Raw genomic sequence first — 25,117 nt, 5'->3', positions numbered from 1 at the left:
ACAGTAAACTACAGCCCTCCCCCCTCCCCAATGAGTTTCACGTCCTTTTTGGACAAATCTCGAGGATCATATTTAAGAAAAGTAGGGGGTCCGGACCCCTATTTCCCCCCTTGGGTACACCACTGGTGGCAAGCATTTTAAGTCTAAAGCTGGATTGAAAATGCACGAAACTTGGAATCAAATCTTACTTTTGTGTTATAAACTTTAATACAATTAACATGCGAGGGAAAGTGCAAAATTTGATGTTGAATGCTTATCTAGAAATAAGAAACTTATAAAAAACTTTTAATACTAGAATCTGGTGAAAAATTGAGAAATTTTTAGCACTAGGACCCAAGCTAGGTTTCTTATAAAAGAAACGTGTATTTGACTTCGCCGTGATTTGTGGGTCTGTACTGTCGAGAGTCGAGACTCTGTAGCCATGAATATTAAAATTGCATAAAGAATGCAATCACAATAAAAGTAATAAAATTTAGCGACTGAACAGACATTCTTCTCTGCCATTCGATCTTGACAATTTTCTTTGTAGGAAAAAGGCCTATTAACCCTTTTTTAGAAACAGGCTCCAGCTATTACTTCAACCATTAGTGCCTGAAAAAAACTCTTTTTGAAGGAAAGGGACACTTTTCTGTCAAGACGAGACACTTTTTCTTACAAAACGGGCCTAAGTTTAGTGCTTGAGAAAAACACCGGGTCATCGCCCCCTTCGGCACCAACACCTGTGCTCGGCTCCCCGCGTTCCTCAGCCGTAAGACCGCCTCCGAGAGACCGAGTCCGGTTGGACCGAATTCGAGTCTCGAGCGAATTTTCAGACATCGTCGGAGGCTGTTGGCAGACACAGACAATATTGGGTTACGTGAGCTATGATATCCTGTCTCAAGATACCATTGATTTCATTTTTTAAGCTGAGTTTGAGTCAGGCCTGGTAGGGAAAACAAGAGAACTCAAACGTAAATAAGGAACAGACAGAGGAAATAAACTCATTCGGGCTACTATTGCATAGGCTTGTTGCATTAGAGTATCAACGAGTTGAATGGGGGTCACAGCTGCATGGCTGGTGCGCAGAAACGGACCGACACGAAGGCGATGACAGCTGCTCGTTAGTTCTGTAGTCTACTCAGCGGCTTGTGTGACGAAGGGACAGACAGACAGAAAGAAAATCAAAGAAGGCAGTGGTCTTACACCAGAGGCTTCATCCTACCATTAACAAAACAGAAGAAACTGCGTGGAAACTGCTAACAATTATGCAAGAGCTTGAGGGATTCTGGCTTGTTACTCTCTCATTTTTCGCCATGCTGCATATGAATGAGGGTAAGTCTCTAATCTTTTAGTTTTCCAAAGGTTTAGCGGTACTTTTGCCATCCTTGAAATGTAGTTTGAGTGGAACACGCTATCGCTGAAGTGTCAATGTTAACTATCCGCAAAACCAGACAAGAGAATAAACTTAGAAAAACAATCCCCAAAGCCGTTTGATAGCCAGGATTTATTCGCACAGACGGATGATACGAAGGAAAATTCGTGAAATGTTTCTGAAGAATGGGGTACGAGACATGGCCATAGACAGTAGCTCTCTCTCAGTTCCCTGTGTTTAAGGCCAGGAAATTGCTTTTCGTTGATTTTATTTCGAGATGAAGGGTTTATAGAAGGATGCGGGAGCCTCAAAAATTGAAAAGTCCCCGAGACAGAGGCTGGAAAAAATTGAGAAAATATATTGGCTAGAAAATCTTTGAGATAAAACGGGCATAAGAAATTAACTGTCAGAAATTGAGGAAAAAAATCCACGACGGCTAACTTAAATTTTTTACCTGCTTATCGCAAAACCTCTTATATTGAAACGACATGACTCAGATATTGAATTTGCGAAGCAACCTATTTGGTAATCTCTTATTTTACTACTGCGTACATAATCTTACCAACGTAAAATTCGGTGAGACACCGATTTCTGTCTCCCCGCCCCCTTCCCCCACAAATAATACATATCCTGAATCCTTCAGCGTACGAATGAATTGTTGTCTAAAACGCAAAGTATCGGATGAATTTGAAAATACTTTAAAGTGGTCAAGTACTGCATTTTTCAGACATCTCAATACCAATGAGTTTCTGGTCGTATTTTAAATAGTCCAGTCATGTCTGTGAGTCACCGCAAAGTGATACTAGGGCCTCCTATTAAGGGGGGTTGGGGGCCATGACCCTCCAACATTTTTGCGAAATAATAATGCTTTTTCGTAATATTTTGTTGTGGGTGTTCAATTTCCCCTCCCCCCCCCCACCCACTTTCCAGCCTGTGTCGGAGTTCATGAATACACGTTTTCTCATACGTGATATGTGTACTCAATCAAATCACTCAAGCAATTGATTCTATACATTAGGGTGGATAATCTGCAACCCGCGGTTCAAATCCGGCCCGATAGCGGCCTTTCAATGGGAGGACAACCAACATGCCAAGTATTTTTAGCGGTCCTTGCACGTCCTAAATTTTCACAAAGAATACACTCTTTTTTTATAAGAACCAGTAAATTTAAGTTCAGGCTGACTGTTCTTAATTTTTTTCGAAAATCTGAGGCTGGATTATTCTAAATTTGTTCTTAAATTAAGAGGGTGTAAGCAGTGTGATTGCTAGCTTTTTCGCTCTAAGGAGGTGTTCAGGCCTCATTTGCCAGCAATGTGAGTGGGACAGCCTTAATTTGCTGACAAATTTGAATATCCACCGAAAAAGCACCCACACATCGCTAAAAATCCTCGAGTTTGAGAAAGAACGTTGTTCAAAATTGCATTTTGCAGAAGCTCAGCCTCAGATTGTTCTTAATTTGTTTTTAACTTTTGACCCGTTTTGAGGCTCGTGTTCTAATAAAATTGTTCTTATAAAAAAGAGAGAGTGTATCAACTGAAATCTCAAAAAAATAAATTTCAAATCATGTTTGTTTTTACAAATAGATATATTATAAATACTGTATTATTACCGTATTTTCATGAACAGAAGCTGACACTTCTTTTCAAGGGCGGCCTCTTATCCTAAGGGTGGCTTTGGTTGCTTCTATTTTTTCTGAGAGCATTTCATTGACAAACTTCGAATATTCGAATATTGCTCACACTTAATCGGACATTTGAGTTGAATTACAGGCCTGAATATGCCAGGGATTCCCTCAAAATTGCCCAAATTAACGAGAGTATAAAAGACTAATTCCTGCAGCTCTATATAGGGGTGGATTATATTTAAAGGCGACTGTAATCAAGCAGATTGTCTGTCCCTGAGCTATCGTGCGTGTAAAACGAAAAATTTCCTCGACTTGGGTGGGAAATCTCTAAGTTTTTATTCAGTGCGTTAAGCATACGCTAAATACTAGACTGCTTTCGGATTTGAATGACTTACAGCTTATTTTCCATAGCGTCTCGCGTTCCCGACACTTTTCGTTTATTATATCGGATTATTTCAGCTGAAACTAAATCACGAAATCAGATTCCTAGATTATTTAATCCACTTCAACAACGTTATGTCAGTTTAAGTCTTGAAAACAACAGAACCAATCAGCGAGGAGACCAGCAACTAAGATGTTGAGGAGGTGGGATATTGAGGAAGGGCACGCAATTTTCCTGTCAGAAATGTTTTTTCCCACAGAATGCTCATTTTTTCGTTAGTAACGCAGTGTCAAATCGTGAAGTCATATTTAAAATAATGCTTTGCCAAGGTTTCAAAACTCCTCAAACATTTCATTGTCAGATTTAGACAAATTCTGCCAAGCATTGAGTAGGTCGTAACCCTAGTCCCACCTCTTGCCCCAACCCCCCCCCCCCCCCCTGCCACCTCAGTTGAAAGTGGGGTTGAAAGTCTTGGAGAGTTGCTAAGAATGTAAAAATGATAGAAAAGAACCAAATGAGCATGCATTTCTGCCAAATTTCCCTGTCTCTTTACATTTTTGCGAACCTTGCGTTTGACGTGTTAGACTTTGAACAGAAAATTCTCTAGCTTTTGATTTGATTATTTATAAGATACAAGCTGATTACATATTACTTTGCTACTGCACTCAAAATCTACGCCCTATCCTCCTTCCTCCTCCTACCAACAACTCTCGACGACAGGTGTTCCGTTTCCTAGGGACCTGGGGCGAGGTCTCTAACATAAGAGTAGATCTTTAGTGCCACTATTCTTGAACCGTGAGTGGCTGGCAATCATGACGTTTTACAGATAGGACCGCTTTGTGGTTGCTCACTGAGTTGTATCTCAAATGTTTACAGTTTGCGCGCACGAGCCTGAGGACTCTAAAAGCTACCTAGTTTTTAGACAAAGAAAATGAGACATCATGTAACTATTAACAACATGTACTTTACAAAACGTAAGATAAAAACCAGCGCATAATATTTCGAACGATAAACTTGGCTGAATATATTTTAGGACATATTTTCGAAAAATGTTCGGGCGAAAAATGTTCGGACCAATGTAAAACAGTCTTTTGGATTTTTAACGAATCAAGTAAGAAATTCAGGAACAAAGCAATACGACGACGAGTATCCAATGTAATGAGATGAATTTTCAAAATAATTTAAATAAAACAAAAACTAATACTTTGCCAGGGTATACAGGGCTTCATCATAGTGAAAAAAACGAACGAGTAAATGGATTTGAATTGTAAGATGGTGATGACAGATTCTCGTTGTGCTGATCTAAAATCCATAAGAAAACATGAGAAGATAATCTAGCCAGTTTTTCATGTTTTTTCTTGAGCATAGCCAAACCTTGAAACAACAGACTGAGAAACTCCGACCTATTCCACTCCACACCCTTCAATATGTATATTCCTTTCGTGTTATCTAAAACCTCTTTAATAAAAATTGTCGTTCTGCTGATTTAAAATCCATAAGGAAACATGAGGTGATAATCTAGCCAGTTTTTTATGTTTTTTCTTGAATATAGCCAAACCTTGAAACAACAAACTGAGAAACTCCGACCTATTCCATTCCACACCCTTCAATATGTATATTCCTTTCGTGTTATCTAAAACCCCTTTTATAAAAATTGTCGTTGTGCTGATATAAAATCCATAAGGAAACATGAGATGATAATCTAGCCAGTTTTTTATGTTTTTTCTTGAGTATAGCCAAACCTTGAAACAACAGACTCAAAAACTCCGACTTATTCCACTCCACACCCTTCAATATGTATATTCCTTTCGTGTTATCTAAAACCTCTTTAATAAGAATTGTCGTTGTGCTGATCTAAAATCCATAAGGAAACATGAGATGATAATCTAGCCAGTTTTTTATGTTTTTTCTTGAGCATAGCCAAACCTTGAAACAACAAACTGAGAATGTCTGACGTATTCCACTCTACACCCTTCAATATGTATATTCCTTTCGTGTTATCTAAAACCTCTTTAATAAAAATTGTCGTTGTGCTGATCTAAAATCCATAAGGAAACATGAGATGATAATCTAGCCAGTTTTTTATGTTTTTTCTTGAGCATAGCCAAACCTTGAAACAACAAACTGAGAATGTCTGACGTATTCCACTCCACACCCTTCAATATGTATATTCCTTTCGTGTTATCTAAAACCTCTTTAATAAAAATTGTCGTTGTGCTGATCTAAAATCCATAAGGAAACATTAGATGATAATCTATCCAGTTTTTTATGTTTTTTCTTGAGTATAGCCAAACCTTGAAACAACAGACTTAAAAACTCCGACCTATTTCACTCCACACCCTTCAATATGTATATTCCCTTCGTGTTATCTAAAACCTCTTTAATAAAAATTGTCGTTGTGCTCATATAAAATCCATAAGGAAACATGAGATGATAATCTAGCCAGTTTTTTATGTTTTTTCTTGAGCATAGCCAAACCTTGAAACAACAGACTTAAAAACTCCGACCTATTCCACTCCACACCCTTCAATATGTATATTCCTTTCGTGTTATCTAAAACCTCTTTAATAAAAATTGTCGTTGTGCTGATCTAAAATCCATAAGGAAACATGAGATGATAATCTAGCCAGTTTTTTATGTTTTTTCTTGAGTATAGCCAAACCTTGAAACAACAGACTCAAAAACTCCGACTTATTCCACTCCACACCCTTCAATATGTATATTCCTTTCGTGTTATCTAAAACCTCTTTAATAAAAATTGTCGTTGTGCTGATCTAAAATCCATAAGGAAACATGAGATGATAATCTAGCCAGTTTTTTATGTTTTTTCTTGAGTATAGCCAAACCTTGAAACAACAGACTCAAAAACTCCGACTTATTCCACTCCACACCCTTCAATATGTATATTCCTTTCGTGTTATCTAAAACCTCTTTAATAAAAATTGTCGTTGTGCTGATCTAAAATCCATAAGGAAACATTAGATGATAATCTAGCCAGTTTTTTATGTTTTTTCTTGAGTATAGCCAAACCTTGAAACAACAAACTGAGAAACTCTGACGTATTCACAGTCTTTGGTCGCCAGAAACAAATTTTGTCGCCACAACAGGCACTTCTTGTCAGTAGTTGCCTTGATAAAAAGCATGGCACAACCTTAGATTAACTCACGATCGATGGTAGGGCAAGTTCTCTAAGTATCTGATATTTTTTGCTAATTAAAAATAAATCACCCCATTTTTAAGAATTTCCTGAATTTATATAGCAAATAATTATTTTTTGCAATTCCATAAAAGAAAAATAACAAAAATCTTGGAAAAATCAAGAAGCTAAGAAGGCGATGTCAAAAATAATTTTTTATATGATGGGCCTCCATGACCTCTAACGGAAAAAAATCTATGACAGCAATCCCTTGTAAATTGTCAATAAAACCAAAGGCTTATTGAATAACGTCGGCTTTTCTCTCATCTAGATTTTTCTTTGCTCCCATCTTATTGGACTCAAGTTTGACTCTTAATTAAGATTCGAAGTGATTAAGCTCTCAGAGAAACGACCACTAGACCATAGTGAACAAATCTGTCTAGATACACTTATAAACGGTAAACAAGGGCGTGGCATGGCTAAGTTTGTTGGGGGGGGGGGTGGGAGCAGATTAGAAAAGTTGGAGGAAAAAAGGAACCCACTCATATATGTTGCCTACGTTTTTCCTTTGGAAATTTTTTGGGAGGGTGGTCCCCTAGCCCCCAGTCTCTACAGGCTTGGTAGATCATATTTTCATTTCTGAGCATTAAAAATTTTTGTCTCCTTCAACTGTAAAATAAGTTTACTTTTACATCACAAACCATGGTCTCCTTTCTAATCAGTCATGATCTCTTTTCCTAAACTTGTAAACTTAGACGGTAAAATGAGCTTTGTGTGCAAATCTCAGTGACCTATGGAACAAACTTGTTAACGGGGGGAGGTGGTGATAAGTGATCAATATGAAAAATAAAAGGGGCAACATGATCGATGCATGGTTTTGTGTATATTTCTGAATTTAATGACAGCTACAATTTGGACCCTGGGGGCTTTTTAGGGGCCTGGGGCCAAAAGAAAATGCAGTCCCCAATGACATCATTTAGACTTTTGTTGTGGCTTTTTATCGTTAGTAACCTCGCTTGAGCTTTTTCGGGCCCCTCTCAGCTCGGAGAATTGGGGCAATCTGCCCTTCTCTCTGCGTGCCTAGCTTAAACCCACTCAGTCACCCCACTTTGTCGCCATATGATAACTAACTTTCTTTCTTGGTAAATTATCTCATTTTAGCTGGCAGCTGCTGGAGTATTTCCAAGAAAGGCCAGTGTGGCCAGCTTCTCAAGCGAGGCGTCTCCTTCGACCAGTGCTGCAAAAGCAACGAACAGTTTCTCAGCAAAAATCGACTTGCTTATTCAGACCGAGATGCAAAGTCCTCAAGACAGCTCTTCTTCCTCGTCTTCGTGAACCGCCCACGTGTTTGCAAGCCATGCTCGGGTAAGTTCAAAGCTGGAGCAAATTTTACACGATAAACATCTTGATGAGATAGTTTACACGAGTTCGTGATGTTGCGTTGATGATAAAGTAGGTCTTTTTTCTGAAATAGTAGGATCCTCTTCACTCTCGCAAAATGGGTGGTACGATTCGGACCTTGTTCCTTTTAAAAAAGTTTGTCCTATGAAAGAGGTTTTCATTAAAACACGCTCCTTTGAGAACGGTTTTTACATCACCTATGACGTCATTATTAATGAGCTTGATTCTCGTTTCAGACCCCTGTGCTGGTGTCCGCTGTGGAGTGAATAGTAGAGCAGTGTGCACTTTAACCAAAACGAGAAAAGCTAGGTGTGTTTGCAATCCGGACTGCAGTAATACACACCCGGGCAAGGTCTGCAGCACCGACCAAAGGACTTATGCGTCCGAATGTGACCTTCTGAGTGAGAGCTGCCGTACCAGGAAACAAATTGAGGTTGATTATCAATCAGAATGCAAAGGTTAGTGATTTCAAAACATTATTTGACGTCTTACACAGCATTCTAGGGCTGGGAGTGTGCCAACTGGCGAGGGGCTGGGAAGGTGTCAACCATAAGCTGGCTGTAACTAGGTATTGTATGCTCGAGCCTTAAGCTCTTGTAATCTTTTTAGATGTATATGTATACATAGCGAAGGAAGGCGGAGAGGAGGAGGAGAGCGGATATCAGCCCCCGTACTATTGTTACCATATTGTGTTTACAAGGGTATGGATAGGCCTTGCGTTTACACGGGAACTGATGGATCCGTATACTTTTGGATCCCGTATAGATCCATTCGGGACCGGATCCTTTGTAAACGGTTGGATCTGGTCTAGATCGGAGACAGAATAATTTCAATTTGAAGTAATTTTAAAATATATTCCATGAATTTGGCATCAGAAAACCAAATACAAAGGTGACTTACTACAGTCTTGATAAGATGAATCTAGAAGTCTTAAAAATATGTTTATAAAATGTTATTTGTTTTCATTTTCGCTGTGAGTTTGAGAACAGCTCTTTCTGGTTGAACTTCCCTTATGTCCAGTTTGAACGGTTTGTTTCAATCTCAGTTAGCATGAAAAACGTCTGAATTTTTTATCTGCGATCTCATCTGGATCCGATCCCGTGTAAATGCAATTGGTTGCGGATCCTTTGTAACACCTGGAATCAGACCCGAAGTATCCGGACACATTTGGATCCGATCTGGTTCACGTCTCTTGTAAACAGGGTCTGGTTGTTACTAAGCTTTTTTCCATTTCAGAATCCTGCAGCGGAGTCATTTGTCCCAAGAACAAGCTTTGTGTGGAAGATCAGTACAGAATTCCCCATTGCATTAGTAACGCCATTTGCAAGTCTAGCTGCGATATAAAGCCGGACGATGAGATGCTCTGCGGAACTAACGGAGTCACCTACTCAAGCCTGTGTGCCCTGAGACAAGTTGTGTGTCAACATGGAGTGAAGGAACGAGTTGGAATCGCCTATAAAGGAGCATGCATAAGTATGTCTTCATGTTGCGGTTTTAATGGGGGTCCAGGGGGCAATGGCCCCAAGCCCCGCGCTTATGGTAGCCAAATGGGGACAACCCCTAAGAAAAAATATAAATTGTAAAGAACAAGGTCCCGCAGATGTTTTTGGCCCCGGGCCCCGCAGTCCCTAAAACCGCTGCTGATGTCTTCAGATGACTCAATTAGAGACGGCGCCAGCCACTAGGCTCTAGGGCTGACGCTGACAAAAGAAAATGTTAGGCCACACCCATTTACCACCAGAAAACTCCCTTTTACCAACAAGGAACGTCAATGTTACCTGAACGGAACGCCCATGACTAAATTTTGGTTGCGTAATGGCAGTTTCAAAATCATATGATTACACCACAAAAAGTACTGTGCCAAAATATCACCCTTCCCCCAACATTTTCTCCTCGACTTTAGACAAAATGGAGAACTACTCCTGCCGAGAACTGACGTGTCCCCCCAAGTTCCCCTCCTCATGATGCCGCTTTAATTCTGATCCTTTTTTAAATAATAGATATAGTTAAGCAGAGAGCACTTAGCGGTGCCAAGAGACATTTGAAACTGTTAAACCGTTCCCCACTTTTATTGTATTGATCAACGTGGTTAATGTGACTGGCAAAACACCAAGACTGATGAAAAATCTTGATGATGTTTAAGATAGGGCCTAATACATAGTCACTAAAAAAACCTCGATATCTTAGAAAGTTTGACTTTCAATCTTTTCAATTCAAGGAGTTCTATTACCATTAGATCAAAGAAGTCCTTCCTTTACCAAACTTTTGTTTGTAAGCTCTACACACTTTTCTATAAGAGCAAGATAGTTTTTCCCGAGGGTCGATGTTGTTATTTTTTGACAATTTGAGGCTCAGGTGTTCTTGTATCGTTTCTTTTAAAAATTGGCTTTTCCACATCTACAAACTATCAGTTGTTTCTAAGACCACTAAAAACAGAGACTACACAGCTTGTTAGCTGAAAATTCTGCACTGTTATGTCAACGTAAGAAAAAATGTTCAAAAATACATTGTTTTTTCTTTTAATGTTTCATTTGAGACTGTTTATGTTCTTACGCTGTTTCTTTTTCTGCAAATCGAGCCTTAGTGTTCTTATAACGCGTTTTCTTTTAAATTAGGTGTAGCAAAGAAACTCGCCTTGTGGTGTGACATATGGAGATAATTAACATAAGGACCAGAATTAATCATAAACTTTTGTAAACAAACTTTTCAACATTGAAACTGCTGGCAAATATTCTTAATAAGATTTCTCATCTAGGCCATGCTACGTGCGAGAAGATTAAATGCAGTGGCAAAAACAAATGTCTTACGGACGGTAGCAATGTCCGTTGCGTCAAATGCGAATCATTCTGTATCGGTGGCTTCCACATTCAGAAACCTGTTTGCGGCAGTGACAACAAAACGTACAAGAACTGGTGCTCACTCAGACGGGCGGCCTGTTCAAGTGGCAAGCACATCGAAGTTAGAAAGAACGGCAAGTGTTAAGGTAAGTTTTTTGCCTTAAATAGAATTATGCTAAGCCATTTTATGGCTTTGCTGCTTCTATATTTCTGCAGTAAGATACTAAATGTTTTTTGTTCTTTGGGAATTTCAGTCGTTTAGAACAAAGTAATTTCCTGCGAATGTTTGAAATTGCCTTCTTCATGAGCGTAGCCACTTTTGTTTTTGGAAAGGGGGGTTGGGGGCTCGTCACCCCAAAAATTATTATAAAAATCTTTTGTTTCCAGTGAACAATCCCTTTTGTTACTATTGTTCTAAAGCAACTGTGCCCTGAACAATTCTGAACTTCAGATTCAAGCACTTCCACTTGAAAAGTTAATTTCGGAATATTTCGCCTTTTGCTTATTTTAAGGGCCGCAATGGCAGTCAATAGAGTTTAATTGCATTTTCAAAAAAGGGCAAAGTTTGTTTCAATTGTTGAAAGTCCTATTATGAAAGCTAGCCTCATAAAAAGAAATAATAACAAAAGAATTCGTTTTAGTTTTACTGGAGTCTTTTAGATAGCAGTTTATTAACAAGCTTACAATTCAATTCTTCTTTGCTTTGCAGGTCATGGCCGCTAAGATTGTAGAACGTTTGTCAGTCAGTGGTATGTTACGTCATTTCATTGCTGATTAACTGTATATAACCTGTTATTTATTTCAAGGTAAAATTATTTCTAGGTATAAACAGACATTCAAGTATGGTGAAATTTGGATAGAATTCCTCTGATGTAGCATATTCCATATTATAAGCAAAAAGGTATTAGTATCTATTCGTTGTAAAAAGTTTTAATTTATGCTTAAAAATTATCATAAATTATCATAGCTACAAGTATAGAAAAAATATGGTCGCAATTTTTCAGCCTCGAATCTATACCTTCATTTTTGGTTTCAATAAACAGGCTCCACATTTAGTGGAAATTTCAAATGCATTTTGTTTTCATGTCTGCTGTTAAACTTCAAAAAGGAGTTTAACTGACATGAAAATCCATATCTTTGTCTGATCAATCAGTTTCTTTAATGAAATTGCTGAATTTACTAGTCGTGCATTTTCGTAAAAAAACAAGGCTATATGTTAAACAAAAAAGAATTTTTTTGACTGAGATTTTTTTTAGTCCAAAATTGGATTTAATTAACACTATAGCAATTTTAGAAAGGTTTGAATCTTAACTCAATATGATTTTGAACGATTCTCATAGAAAAATTGCAGTGTTTGTTGTTGGTTGCAAAATTTCCTAGAAATGAAAACCTATATAGGCTTGCCAAAATAGAAATTTTTGACTGATATTTTCTTAGTCCAAAGTTGAGTTTAAATCCCGCCATAATAACCCTAATTGATTTTCTCTGTCTGATTTTAAACGGTTTTTGTAGAGTTATCATAGAATTTATTAGTCGTCCATTTTCGCAAAAAAAACATAAAGCTATAGCCCTACTGAAATGGTCATTTTTAAACAAAAATTTTTTTTGTAGTCCAAAAATTGATTTATTTCACACTACAGCAATTTTAGAAAGGTATAAATCATACCTCATTTTCGTAGAGAAACTGCAGTATCTATGGGTTGCTAATATTCGTAAAAAAGCAAGCCTATAGGCTTATCAAAACATTTTTTGACTGATAATTTTTAGTCCGACACTCGATTTCATCCCTACTATAGAAACGCTAGAAAGATATTGATCGTATCTCCATCTTATTTTAAACGGTTATTTTAAGAATTAGCAGTATCTATGGGTTGTATATATTCCTAATAAAGCGAGCCTATAGGCTCAACAGAATTGAAACTTTTGGAATAAGACCCTTTGGTTTGAGATTTGCAAGAATGGGCACAAGCTCACTTAAATGGTATATTTTGGACGTTATTTTTATTCAGAAACAGTCCAATTATTTGAAGAGAATATTTTGTTCGGCTTTAGTTTTTGAAGTAAGATTTCCTCTCTTTGGCCTTTCGTTTCGTTAGAGAAAAAAGGCCACACTGCACAACATGACATTATGGACCAAAGTAATCTGTACCATGTGAACCAGCTTATTTTTTACCAGACATACTGCAGAAAATCGTCTTCAAAGAATTGTATAAAGATCGATTAATCTTTGTGAAGTAAGTGATTGATGAAGAAAAAAAGGACTTTCTTTTTTCATGCATTAAATGAAAATCAAAGTTAAAACTGCAAGTATCGACTGGAAAAGCAAACATTTTGAAATTTGCGTATGAAATGAAAATAAAAAACCAGTCAAATATGTACGAAATGATTAACAAAACATAAGCGTAATTTTACAATGCTAGGCAAATCTACACAAATAGTTCTTTCGAATATTCAAATATAAAATATTTCAAAAAATTTATGGTAATATGTTTGTTTATGTGTCAAAATTTTAAAACTCCATAAAAAATTTTGTCATACGTAAAAATTCTTAGCCCACAAATTCTGAGGCATACTTAAAAAGGGGGCATATCTGAAATCTTTCATCTAAAGTAAGATACAACAAGACAAAACTAAGTAAATATATGAATTTCGGTAATTTGGGCTCTGAAAGACAGGGAAAGAATATTATGTAGCAAATATGAAACACCGCAATACGCCGAGAATAAACAACAATAAAAACACGTAAATCAGGAAAGGTTCGCCGCAAGAACTCCTTGGAGTCAGTCGAGCAGCCTGCTACAGTGGCGTTTTCTTCATTTACACAAAAGATTATTATGTTCAGCCTATCAATTGCGGATGGACCCACCGTATATAAAAATTTCAGTACGATCTCCCCCGCTTTGTGGGATTCTTATCCGTTCACTGTCCAAAGAAGTCGATTTTTGGAAGCGGGGCGGTTTTAGGCCTACCATCTGACAAATCAGCTTTCTTGGTCGTAATTAATAACAAGTTAATAACATGGCGGAAAAATCTGCAGTATTACTATAGAAGTTAATAAATATAACAAATTTTTGGACTTACATGGACTTGCATCTATTCATAAGATCAGATTTACATGGATGTATTTGACAATCGCTAAATGTGACGATTCACTCTAAATCTTGGTGTCTAATTCTGGGCCTTCGTCATTCGAACTGTGTGATTGGTTACTTTTGATCAGGCAAAAATACTGCAATTACCAACGTGATAAGAGCAGCGAACCCAGTCAGAACAAAGGAGAAGTGATGGTTGAATGGATACCCCAATGTTCCCTCATTCGTTAGCGACCAAGAGTAGAGGGAGCCGAGTAAGGCGGGTGCAATTGAGCTATAAGAAAAATGAAATAATAGGAAAGGATTTTCAACAAAACAGTCCTCATTTACAGTTTGACTTTTAAGTATGGCGACCATAGTTATTTCACTTGACGATTTAGTGAAAAGGGAAATGTTCAATAACATTTGCAACCGTTAATATTTTCGCACTTGCATTCAGAAGATTTCCTAATTATCTTTAGTATTTGAAGATTGAGCAATGGTCAATTACTGGAAGAGGAAGACACGTAGAACATCCCCAAGACAAAACAAAAAGTGCGAGTAACCAGGGGCAGACACTTGTAACCAGGGTCAAAGATTGGGGGGGGGAGGGAAGGCTATTGTTGTAGTGAGGTGGCATCATATTGTCTTAGAACAAAAAACCATTCCTCTCCAATGTAGTGGGGGACGACCATCCCCCCTCGCCCCCAGGTGTTCGAAATGCTTGCTCAAAACAGTTCGTTGTTTTACAAATCCATAGGGAAATTCACTCAAAAGGAAGGCAAGGATTAGGGCTCCAAATAACAAATTACGGTCTAAGGCCACCGCTCAATTGCTTGGGTGTGATGCAGAAAAGTGAGAAAGATAAGGGCATAGCCAAGACTCTTTACTAGCAAAATGAAGACATATTTACCGGAAGACACATGACGCTATCATTCCCAGTCCATTGACAAGGCCCATGTACTTTGGGTCAGCAGCAGAATTGAGTGTTACATTGATTACAATAGAGCAGCAGGCGAATGTTAACCTCACGATGAACAAAAATGGAATAAGCGCGAACCATACATATCTGCGAAGAATAAAAGACGATATCAGACAAACATAGCTTTCTGCACCAAATCAAGTAAACGAAAAGCATTAAAGACACATGGCGGATATGAAAGTAGCTCAAGTCAGGGCCTAGGCAGGCTAAAAATAGACAGCCAATCAGGATCGGTCCAGGGGGCAATCCATTCTTGCAAATAGCGAACGAGATTTTCCACGAAAACAAAAAGGTTTTCCAGGGATTTTTAGATCGATAGCATTACATCAAAGCGTGCGAGATTTTCAAAGACTGATTTGCTACTCTGATCGATCTGAAGAACCTGTATGTAAACTCCATCGACAGATACCAAAGTGGCTTAAGCCATCTATCAAGCAATATTGGCAAATCAGTAAGCATGTGATTTGTACCACGCTCACTGATTGGCCAATAATTGACTGACAGATGGCAACCGACGAATCAGATTTATCAGAGCAAATATTCAACACACGCGTAGCTCGAATGTCAAATAATTCGCTGTTGTTAGGGTTGTGGGCTAGAGAACCAAGGTTATTGGAGGTGGGGGTGTGGAGGGGGTTGTGGAGGTGGTGTGTGGAGGACGTTGTGAAGGGGGTGTGGAGGAGGGCAATTTAACATGACCTTTGTGGCGAGTGATACAGTGCGTTCCTGTGAGGGGACCTGTGGGATTGATGCCAATTTCTAGTTGAAAGATAAGCGTTTTTCGTTGTACTAAAAGATGGATAGTGAAAAATAGACAAACCTGGACGGTAAATAGCCAATGAATGCAAAAAGTGGCATAATGAGCACGAGCAGATACAACCCAGCAATCAAAAACTGCAAGAAATAAAACAGAACTTAAAAACGGAAAACACTGATAAGGCACGGAAGTTTAGTTTTTCACATTGTAAAAAGATTTTAAAAAATTTCAATGTTCTCTTTGCTTTATGCATTTTTTTTCTCATTGTTTGATCATGGGGAAATTTTCTAATTTCGATCAACCTGAAAGTGATTTAAGCAAAAACAGACTTCAAGTACAGAACAGCGAACAAATGAACTGAATTGAGCGAAATCTGTGTTTAAGGAAGGTAAACCAATAATCGGCAACTTATGTCTTTTATATATCTCCAAAGTAGCATAAGTTTTGTTTTATTTTCTATCTTCTATTTCCGCGCGCGAATTTATGTGGTTTTGGTACCGAGGGTAGCATTGGACTTACTCCATGAGCCTCTGTTTCGCTACTGCCTCACTTTACGGACGCTTCAACAGAGACTCCTGGAGAAAGTCTGTTTTGGCGTCCATAAGAGAGGCAGCAGCGAAACAGAGGCTTATGGATTAAGTCTAGGGTAGCATAATTTCCGCAGTTCGAAAATGACGGTAGCGAAACATCGCTCCGCTGTTCCCGTCACCTGTCAATCAAAGTAACGATAGCTCGTCTCCCTTTCCAGGCTTGCTGATGCTTAAATTGTTTAGATGGCTAGGATATAGATAAACAGGGATGAAAGATTAAACATAACGTCAGGCTAACATTAACAGCGACTAAAAACCATAACTTGACCTGTTTTGCGGGAAGAGAAATTTTGGAGAAAAATAAAAACATTCATTGTGGTTAGACGGCACATAGGCCCTAGACGCACTGATTTCTGACATAAAACTCATTTTCTTTGTCAAAGTGGAAAATCGAGAATACTTTTTCAAGTTTTCCCTCCTCTACCACTGCGCTGCATTCACACCATTCCACATCAGCCAATCCGACACCACCACCGCCTTATTTAGATATGTAAAAAATTTTTAGCCCGTTAACTTTTGCTCTGATGAAGCCCCGTATGCCGAGGCGAAATATAAGCCTTAACTGATTTACGTGTTTTTATTGTTGTTTATTCTCGGCGTATTGCGGTGTTTCATATTTGCTACATTTTAATCCCTTTTCTCTATGAACAATAGAGATTAAGTGTGTCAGAAGTTCTTCCTGAAAGCTTGTTAGGTTCGTCTAGGGCCATATTTCATTCAACGTAAGAAAGACATAGATAAACAACATTAAACTAGTTTACGTATGGTGAAACAGGATTTAATCTTCACCCTCCATTTTTACTCAAGCCTGAGTGGATAGAATTGCAAATTAAAATTTTCTCACCATTTTGTTGTCAAATCCGCGTTGGAGCTAAAAAAATCGAAAAAAATTGCATTATTCTTAGTAAAACTTTTCACGTTAGGAAAAATAAGGGTTTTCTAAAACTTCTTTCTAAAATTAAAGATTGCAATGTGTTTTTAATGAAGAAGCTAAGCAGAACGTCGCTGAAAATTTTTCAAGGAGATTGACTCTCAACGATCCTTTCTGAAAACTAAACGATAAACGACAGCTTAACTTGAAAGGATAATAACACAAGGTAAGCAGGGGCGTCGCAACCGGGGTGTGTGGGGATGTCACACCCCCTAATAGTATCTCAAAAGGAAATTTCAGGTAAAATCCGCTCGGTGGAAGAAACGCTTTAGGTATTTCAGAGACCTTCATGTCATAAATTAAGGATCAAGCAAAGGTAGTTGCTCCGTTGGTTAAATAATGATGTTCCTTGATATGAATGAAGGTAAACAAACCAATGATTAGAAGATTTGAAGATTTTTTGTTGGCCCTGAATCTAAAAATCCATTTCTCCTAAAGTTTCTCGGTAGAAGCGTCAACTGCAATTCACTATTAGCTCCAGATTTTTTTTAACATTCAAAAGGCATGCTAAAATGGAAAGAGGGATCTAAATTGACAACAAGTGCTGCTTGTTACCTAGCTTTAGAATTAACTGACAACATGGTACTTTTCAAGACCACGGCGAAATTGTACCAGTTGTTTTTATCAGCTGTTCAATTTGTTTGCATAAAAATAATTTTCCAAAGGATGAGGAGGATTGTTTTAGTGAAATGTGCTTGAAAGAGTGCATTTTCCAGGGAACTAGAAGCATCAAAATTCGAACATTTCCTTTGCTCGTTCCGATAAAGAGATTTGACAAAACTATTAGAAAAGTCCGTTATTATCATATAAAAGTGAGAAGTTGTGATTTATATACAGAATTATATTGACAAAATGTATTGCAGAGGTTTGTGACAGCAATTAAAGAATTTCAGGCAAAAATTTGTCAATCAGGTAAATCTGTAGTCCACTTCCCCCCTCCCCGACAAGGCTTGCCGGCAACCACCTTCGACCCTCTTTCCAAAGTTCTTCTTCAATGAAATAGAGAAAGGGCTGGACTTTTACGGCAACAAATATGAAACGCTTATACTGATAGGAGACTTGAATTGTGAACCCGTTGACAGTGTGATTCGGGACTTCATGGATAGCTATGGTCTAAAAAACATTGTACATGACTCGACCTGTTTTAAGTCGGATGACCCTAGGTGCATTGATCTCATACTAACAAATGGTAAAGGAAATTTTAAAAATACAACAACAGCTGAAACGGGGCTATCTGACTTTCATAGCATGATCTTTACAGCGTTAAAAGGAGGCTTCGTTAAGAGGGGTCCTAGAATCAAAGCATACCGTGATTATAATTCTTATAACCCTGACAAGCTAAATTACGATATAGTACATAATGTTTTACCCAGAATACCAGACAGGGTGGATTATGATAGCCTTGAAGATACCATCACTGAAGATACCAGACATACTTAAGCAACACATACCAATAAAGAAAAATTATATACGTGCCAACGATTGGGCCTTCATGAACAAAGAATTACGAAAAGCAATTATGCACCGTTCTAAGTTAAGAAATATATGTAAAAAGACCAAAACTGAGAAAAACCTCATTGCATACAAAAAGCAAAGAAACAAATGTGTGAAGCTACTCAGAAAAAGAAAACGTGATTATTTTAGAAACCTAGATCCAAAGGACATTACCGATAACCGTAAATTCTGGAAGTCTGTCAAACCAATCTTTTCAGATAAGGTTCAAATTTACCAATCAATTACTTTTATCAAAAACGGGAAACGTGTAAATGATGGCCTTACTTTTGCAGAAATTTTTAACCCTTACTTCGCAAATATAACCCAAGAACTAGGAATAACCGAAAACGAAGCTCATTTATCGTCAACAATTGGAATATGTGACCCTATTGATATAGCTATTAAGAAATATCAAAAACACCCAGGTATTAATAAGATAAGGGAATTGGGTTCCGTCTGAGCCGTTTACCTTTAGTAACATCACTGTTCTGGAAGATTTGCATCAGCTCGAAATACTAAATACAAAAAAGGCATCCCCTATAGGAAGCATCCCTGCATTGAAAGACAATCCAATGATGTTTGCAGCTAGTCTACAAAACTGCTTCAACATGCAAGTTCTCATCGAAGCATGTTTCATCAATTCAGGCAAGGAAAGGCTGGAGTAATTATTAATGGTGAATTTTTTGATGAAGGTGCTCCACTTCCGAAGTTGCTATTCAAACAGACAGTTAATCGAGATTTGCAAAAAGCAAAGCAATTGTCAATTCAAGGCCCCTTTCTCTGCATGACTGATGTTCAGTTGAAATCCTCCCATTCAAATTTTTACAACTGGAAAGTAAGTGATTTACTGGTGAAGTTGGCAATAAAAGCACGGTTGAGTCTACTTCCAACAAACTTCACAAAGCATGTATGGAATCATGATAATGACCCTTCATGCCCCTTTTGCCATCAGCACACGGAAAATGTCGCACATCTGATGAATGAATGTAGAGAGTTTCACAACTTTTATAGTCGACGTCACAATCGAATTGCTGACAAAATATTTGAGGTGATCTCAGGAAGTATAAGTGGTTTCCAGTTTCATGCAGACAAACTTGCAGAATCATTAATAACAGAATATGGTGATGAATTACAGCGTATTACGCATCGTAAACCTGACATCATTATCATTGACAATCAGTCACGTAAATGTATCATCTTAGAGGTGACTGTCTGCTACGATCTGTCTTTTGAGAAAGCGCTGGACACCAAAGAGAAACGGTATCAGCCGCTATGCAGTCTGCTGCAGTCGTTAGGTTGGGAGGTGGATGTGCAAGTGCTTTTCTTTGGCTCACTTGGTTGGATCAAAAAGGATGTTTGGACTGTTATGAGATCATTGTCAGTAGATAAGTTGATTGTAAAGAGCACATTACAGTGGTGCTCGGTATCAAATTTGATAATGGCCAACTATATATGGAGACACTGGGTTAAGAAGTTATTCATGTGAATCTATTTTCTCTCGGCCCTTGCGTATGATCAGATACAATAAGTTCTATATTACATTTTCACATTGGATGACTTCTAAATTTTGTGTCCCACAGTTTATATGAAGTGATTATGAATGTAGTGGATAACACAAGCCTAGTAGACCTTTCATGTTAACTGAGCTTTCAGCTCGGACACTAGGGCAAATACGAATTATTATTATTATTATTATTATTATTTTATTATTTCTATGCCTGAAGGTAAGCATGAATTCATACCCAGTCTTGGAAAGAAAATAACGTGAGAAGAAGAATGGTTTTTGATTAGTTTCTTGCTTTCGACCAATCGGCGACCGGTAACCTCCCATCTATCTTGAGCGTCCAAGACAGAAAATGAACTCTTTCTGTCTACACAAAGCAGGACCCTTTTTTGATCTAGACAGATTCTAAAATGTCTTAAGGAATAGACAACTTTGCTTGCCCAGTGATTCCAAACGTTTTGGCATACTGGATTCTTGAGTAAATGTTGATCTTAGTGGCCGATGCTTGGGCATTCTGATATCTGCAAACATGTCCAACAGTAATACATATCGATGCGCAATAATTTCGTGCACTATTCCTGGTTACCCAACCAAACATAAAGTAAAGACGATACAGTTTAAGAATTCTGACATACCCTTGCAATGAAGAAAACCAACACGACCAAAGGCGCGGCTGCGATGAGAGTGGCTGTCCCTATCTGATTTGACGCGAACCCTAGGCCACCTTGAAAGGAAGATAACTGTCAAAATTTTACAAAAACGAGTGCGTTCACTTTTCAAAGGCCTTTGGGAGTCTTGAATCTTTATTTCGAAAGATAATATTTGGTGTTTGAGTTTGGCAGACAATCAATTTTTTCTAGATTTTGAATAAAAACTACAAAGCTCATTTTCCTGGTCTATTCATCTAATATAATTCTCTGACATTATTGATTTCAATCTGTGGTTACTCTTCAAAAATAATCCAGAATAATTACATTATGGGAATCAGGTCTATGATTTGCAATTGGGATTCTGTATCATATATTTCACTTCATTTCAAATGTTTAAGTGGAGCAGCCCTTCTGCAATGCTGATTTTCAAGAGACTCTCTACTTAAAAAAACTCACAGAAACTGTAATAGTGTTAAAAATAAATCAACCTTGTTACGATTAAATATATACAATTTATAATAAACCCTAATTAAATTATTTTAAAATAAACATCAACAAGGAAAGGACAAAAAACCGATATTTACAATTGCGCAAGGTATTTTGTGATTTATATCCTGTTGATTCCCCTTATGAAGCTGACACATAAGGAAATACAAAGTGTCAAAGAGGTCTTCGATTAACACAAAAAGATATATATTTTTTGGTGTCAAGGGCCCAAAAACTTTCTGGCACCCTTCACACGAAGAGCTCGTGCCAGTATATATCTACCCACAGAAAAGCAAATAGTCTTACAAAATCGAGTTGATAAACACAGATTGTGGCATTTTACATAAATAAACAAAAATTGTGACACTTTACCGTAAATCTTAGATGAGTCTGCGTAGACAGGAAATGTTTCATCGAACCCAGTTGCAATGAAAGAGAATACAGCATAGAGCGCCAGGGATAGCTGCACGTTTCTTATCCTGGAAACAAAAAAGGCCTAGATTAGTTTATAAACGAAACATAAATATAAAATATTAGAGATAAATGATAAACAAAACGTTCACTTATGTCTGTATGAACTTAAAAGACTTTATTATGATTTTGAAAGTTTTAAAAGCTTATCTATCATTTTAAAAGTTTATGACTTTACTTTCATGTGAAACATGACATGTCTTGGTTACGACAAAAATCGTGGTATAGAAAACTGTTCAATGATTAAGACAACTACAGTATTGAAATAGAAATCTCATGAAATAACTACAAAACTACAAACAATTAACAACAAGAAAAGAATGCTGATACAGTCTTCAAATTGCTACGATTCGCAGTATTTTTTTCGATTCGAGATACAGATCCCAGGTCTACGAATTTTGTCACTTTTTGAAAGCGAACAATTATTGTTTTATTTGTGACGAAGGAAGTAACAGGAACTGAAAGAGAAAAACAAAATCTTCCAGTTTGACTAACAGAATAGCATTTAAAGAAGGCTGTCAATTTTATTCTGATTTTGACTCACAGATCCTTTCTAAAGAATTCCCGATTAGTCTGGGCTGTTAGAACATGAATCATGCAAATTGTGATACCAGCATGAAAATGGGTACACTGTGGTAATTTCACACGCTGATAACGATGCCGAACAGACACAAGCCGAAAAATGCTATTTTTAGACTGGGGTACTTGGCCCCAGTCCTCGAATTGGGCCAATTTCCATATGTCATTACTGATTTGTAAAAAAGGTGCAAAAGGAAAGATTTAGGTGCATTATCATATATTAAATATATTAAGAGAAAGGAAATAAAAAAATTGCCCCTTGATGCTATTTTTAGAATAAGATATCGGTCTATTTTTAGGCATTCTTCTCTAAATAATTACTCTCTTTTATATGAATATGAAATGTAGCTTTCTCTATTCTTTCAACAAACTGGAAAGTTATACGAAAAGATGTAATTGACAATCCTACCCCTTGATGCTATTTTTTAAAATGGGGTACTGGAACCCAGTTCTCGAATTTGGGTTTTACCTTCATAGCCTAGGCTTTAAGCACAGTATTTGACTTGAATTGTGCAAATTGTGGTACCAGCGTGAAAATGGCTGCACTGGGGCAATTTAAAACGTTGCAAATGATGCTGAATAGACACAAGCCTAAAAACGCCCCCAAGTGCTATTTTTAGACTGGGGTACTTGACCCAAGTCCTCTATTTTGGGTTTCATCCATACGTAGTTAACGAACGTTTAAAATGACCATGAAGGTAAAGCTTTAAACACAATTCTACACGATAAAAGTATAACACAGAAGCAATTAAAATATTACCCTTGATGCTATTTTTAGAGTGGACTACTGGAGCCCAGGCCTCGATAAGTTTTTATTTATAAATCAATGACGGATTTAAGGGGGGCAACTAGGGGCAGTTGCCCCTCCCTCGACGAGTTGAAGCAAGTCTGGCGCCCTTTTTTGGAAATTGTGCGCCCCTTTTGAAGAATGAGAATCAGGTGAAAAAGATTCTGAGACCGATAGATTAATTTGCTTCAAGGATTACCTCAAAGTTTTGTTATTTATTCGGAAAATAGATCTGAAATTGTTGTATACAGCGTACTCTGGTCATCAATTCTTGAGAATTTTTCAGCGCCCTCCCCCCCTACCATCTGCCCCTCCTTCAAGTTTGCTTTGGATCCGCCCCTGACTATTTTTGGTATGAATGTGAAATAAAGTGAAGATTAAATCTCTTGATTGCTACTACTTCTCTCAGAGGCCTTCTAGAGAAGCAAAGAAGAACTACCTACTGAAGGTTGGAAAACACAGAGGCTAGAAGAATCAGTACAATTCTATTACTAGTTTACTTTTAATGGAGTTAGAGTCAATGCTATTGTTGCTAGTTAAAGCAACAAGGGAGTCAAATCATCACGTGTTTCCAAGTGCCCTTAGTCAGATTGCACCTTGGATGTTTAGCCTTTATCATATAAACTACTCGCGCTGGCTGCCGATTTAGCATCAATCGTATCTAAAAGTAGCCTATAATTATAACGATTTTCGCCCCTCCGAATATGTTTCAGTTTGAAAATGCAGAAGGGTACTAAGCATTTCTGCTACTTTGGATGGTCAGCATTTTATACTAATTGTGTGAGACTTTCAGAAGTAGCGAAATGTGAAAGTCACATTTTCCTGTACATGTGATAAATTGCATTGACCTTCAGAGGCAGGAAACGCGTACATATTTAAACATATCTCTTTAATCAACTGCGTTTTTTCATAATATTTTTCGGTGATTGAAAGTTGTATGAAGCTACATTTGAGTGTTCACATCAAAATTAGCGATTTTAACAGTAAATGAAAAAGTCGAATAAGCTTGGATCTAAGTATCCCATTCTGAAAAGAGAATCTATGGGGAATTTTATCTCTCCGTGATACTTTAGTGTATCACAAAGTATAAATGGCCTATTTCGCAAAGGCGTACTTTTTCGATTTGGGCAAGACTCTACATAACGACTTTTTAGGTAAAAATAGAATATTATAAGAATATTCGTTAAGTAGAAAATTGAAAGGGAAAGATTTTCATACTTCATCAGTTGCCATAACGACGACTCCTTCAAGCCTCGGCAACATGTTGAGGCTGGACGTGTCTGCAAATATTTTCTCGATCTACGAGGCGATCCTTCTTTTGATTTACTGCCAATGTCATTCAGCAAGTTTATCTTTTCATTAGCCTTCTCTCTGAAAAAAAACCAATAAGCATTAAGCAATTTAAAAAAAAATCGAGCTCATTTGGAAAAACGAAAGCAAATCATGAATTGTTAATTGAATATAACTAAATAATGAAGAATATAAATAGAAACAAAAAATAAGTAGGAATATAATGGAAATTGATGTCCAATGCTCCGTTATGATGTCAAGCTCTCTGTAATTCCAGGCGAAGGAATCACGAGGTGTGGTCACATCGAGAGGAAGGACCAGGACACTGCTCGATAAGCATAAGCTTCTCAGTGCACCAAAACTACCTTCAAATGCTAGATAGAAACATATGCAAATAGGCAGGCAGTGGCGAACTGGGCCACCGGCCCATCGCCCCGTGGCCGGTGGGCCCCCTTTAAAATTTGGTAAAAGGGCCCCACCTTTGCAGAAAAAAGCCCCATTTTAAAAATGTGGGGCCTTACGATGTCCTATTACGAATAATAAATATCAAAGAATACATCAAAAATGAGGTTGAATAAACGGCATAGCATGTGGCTATAACATGGATTGTGTCGAAGCTAAAAATGACTTTTGTAGGTTATGAGAGGCTTCCTAACACCTCAGATATTCTTTCATTTTAAACTTAGTACTTCTTATGAATCTGACGTTAGTGTTTTTATTATTTTTAACTTTGTTTTCTACGAGAAGGTCTCTTGCGCAAACTTACTGAAATCAAAATGAGACAGAATTTTTAC

General features: G+C 37.6%; 2 protein-coding genes across 6 annotated transcripts in view; one reads left to right on the top strand and one right to left on the bottom strand.

Annotated features, from left to right (window-relative positions):
* The first annotated feature begins 802 nt into the window (after window positions 1-802).
* LOC135687299 (follistatin) lies at window positions 803-11,689 on the top strand. The gene is made up of 6 exons (XM_065203827.2): window positions 803-1,311; window positions 7,655-7,858; window positions 8,131-8,352; window positions 9,131-9,367; window positions 10,650-10,877; window positions 11,441-11,689. Exons 1-5 carry the CDS (start codon window positions 1,245-1,247, stop codon window positions 10,874-10,876), a joined length of 957 nt encoding a protein of 318 aa, XP_065059899.1. The 5' UTR covers window positions 803-1,244; the 3' UTR covers window position 10,877; window positions 11,441-11,689.
* A 1,369-nt stretch (window positions 11,690-13,058) lies between these two features.
* Window positions 13,059-25,117, bottom strand: part of LOC135686991 (uncharacterized) — a 28,101-nt gene continuing 16,042 nt past the window's right edge. For 2 of the 5 annotated variants that reach the window (XM_089114354.1, XM_089114355.1), the window contains 7 exons: window positions 24,252-24,404; window positions 21,569-21,675; window positions 20,696-20,784; window positions 16,976-17,002; window positions 15,605-15,678; window positions 14,716-14,871; window positions 13,062-14,097 (listed from right to left, as the gene is read on the bottom strand). In XM_089114354.1, the coding sequence (XP_088970480.1) occupies window positions 13,938-14,097; window positions 14,716-14,871; window positions 15,605-15,678; window positions 16,976-17,002; window positions 20,696-20,784; window positions 21,569-21,675; window positions 24,252-24,404 (766 nt within the window). In that variant the 3' untranslated portion in view covers window positions 13,062-13,937. Of the gene's footprint in view, window positions 14,098-14,715; window positions 14,872-15,604; window positions 15,679-16,975; window positions 17,003-20,695; window positions 20,785-21,568; window positions 21,676-24,251; window positions 24,405-25,117 lie in introns of all 5 variants that reach the window. The other 3 variants (XM_089114356.1, XM_089114357.1, XM_089114353.1) reach the window with 3 other exon arrangements.

The sequence above is a fragment of the Rhopilema esculentum genome, chromosome 20, assembly GCF_057945365.1.
Source record: "Rhopilema esculentum isolate cy_ngs chromosome 20, ASM5794536v1, whole genome shotgun sequence".
Classification (NCBI taxonomy): domain Eukaryota; kingdom Metazoa; phylum Cnidaria; class Scyphozoa; order Rhizostomeae; family Rhizostomatidae; genus Rhopilema; species Rhopilema esculentum.
Note: the sequence above shows the minus strand (reverse complement) of the source record. Positions and strands in the feature narration are given on the sequence as shown.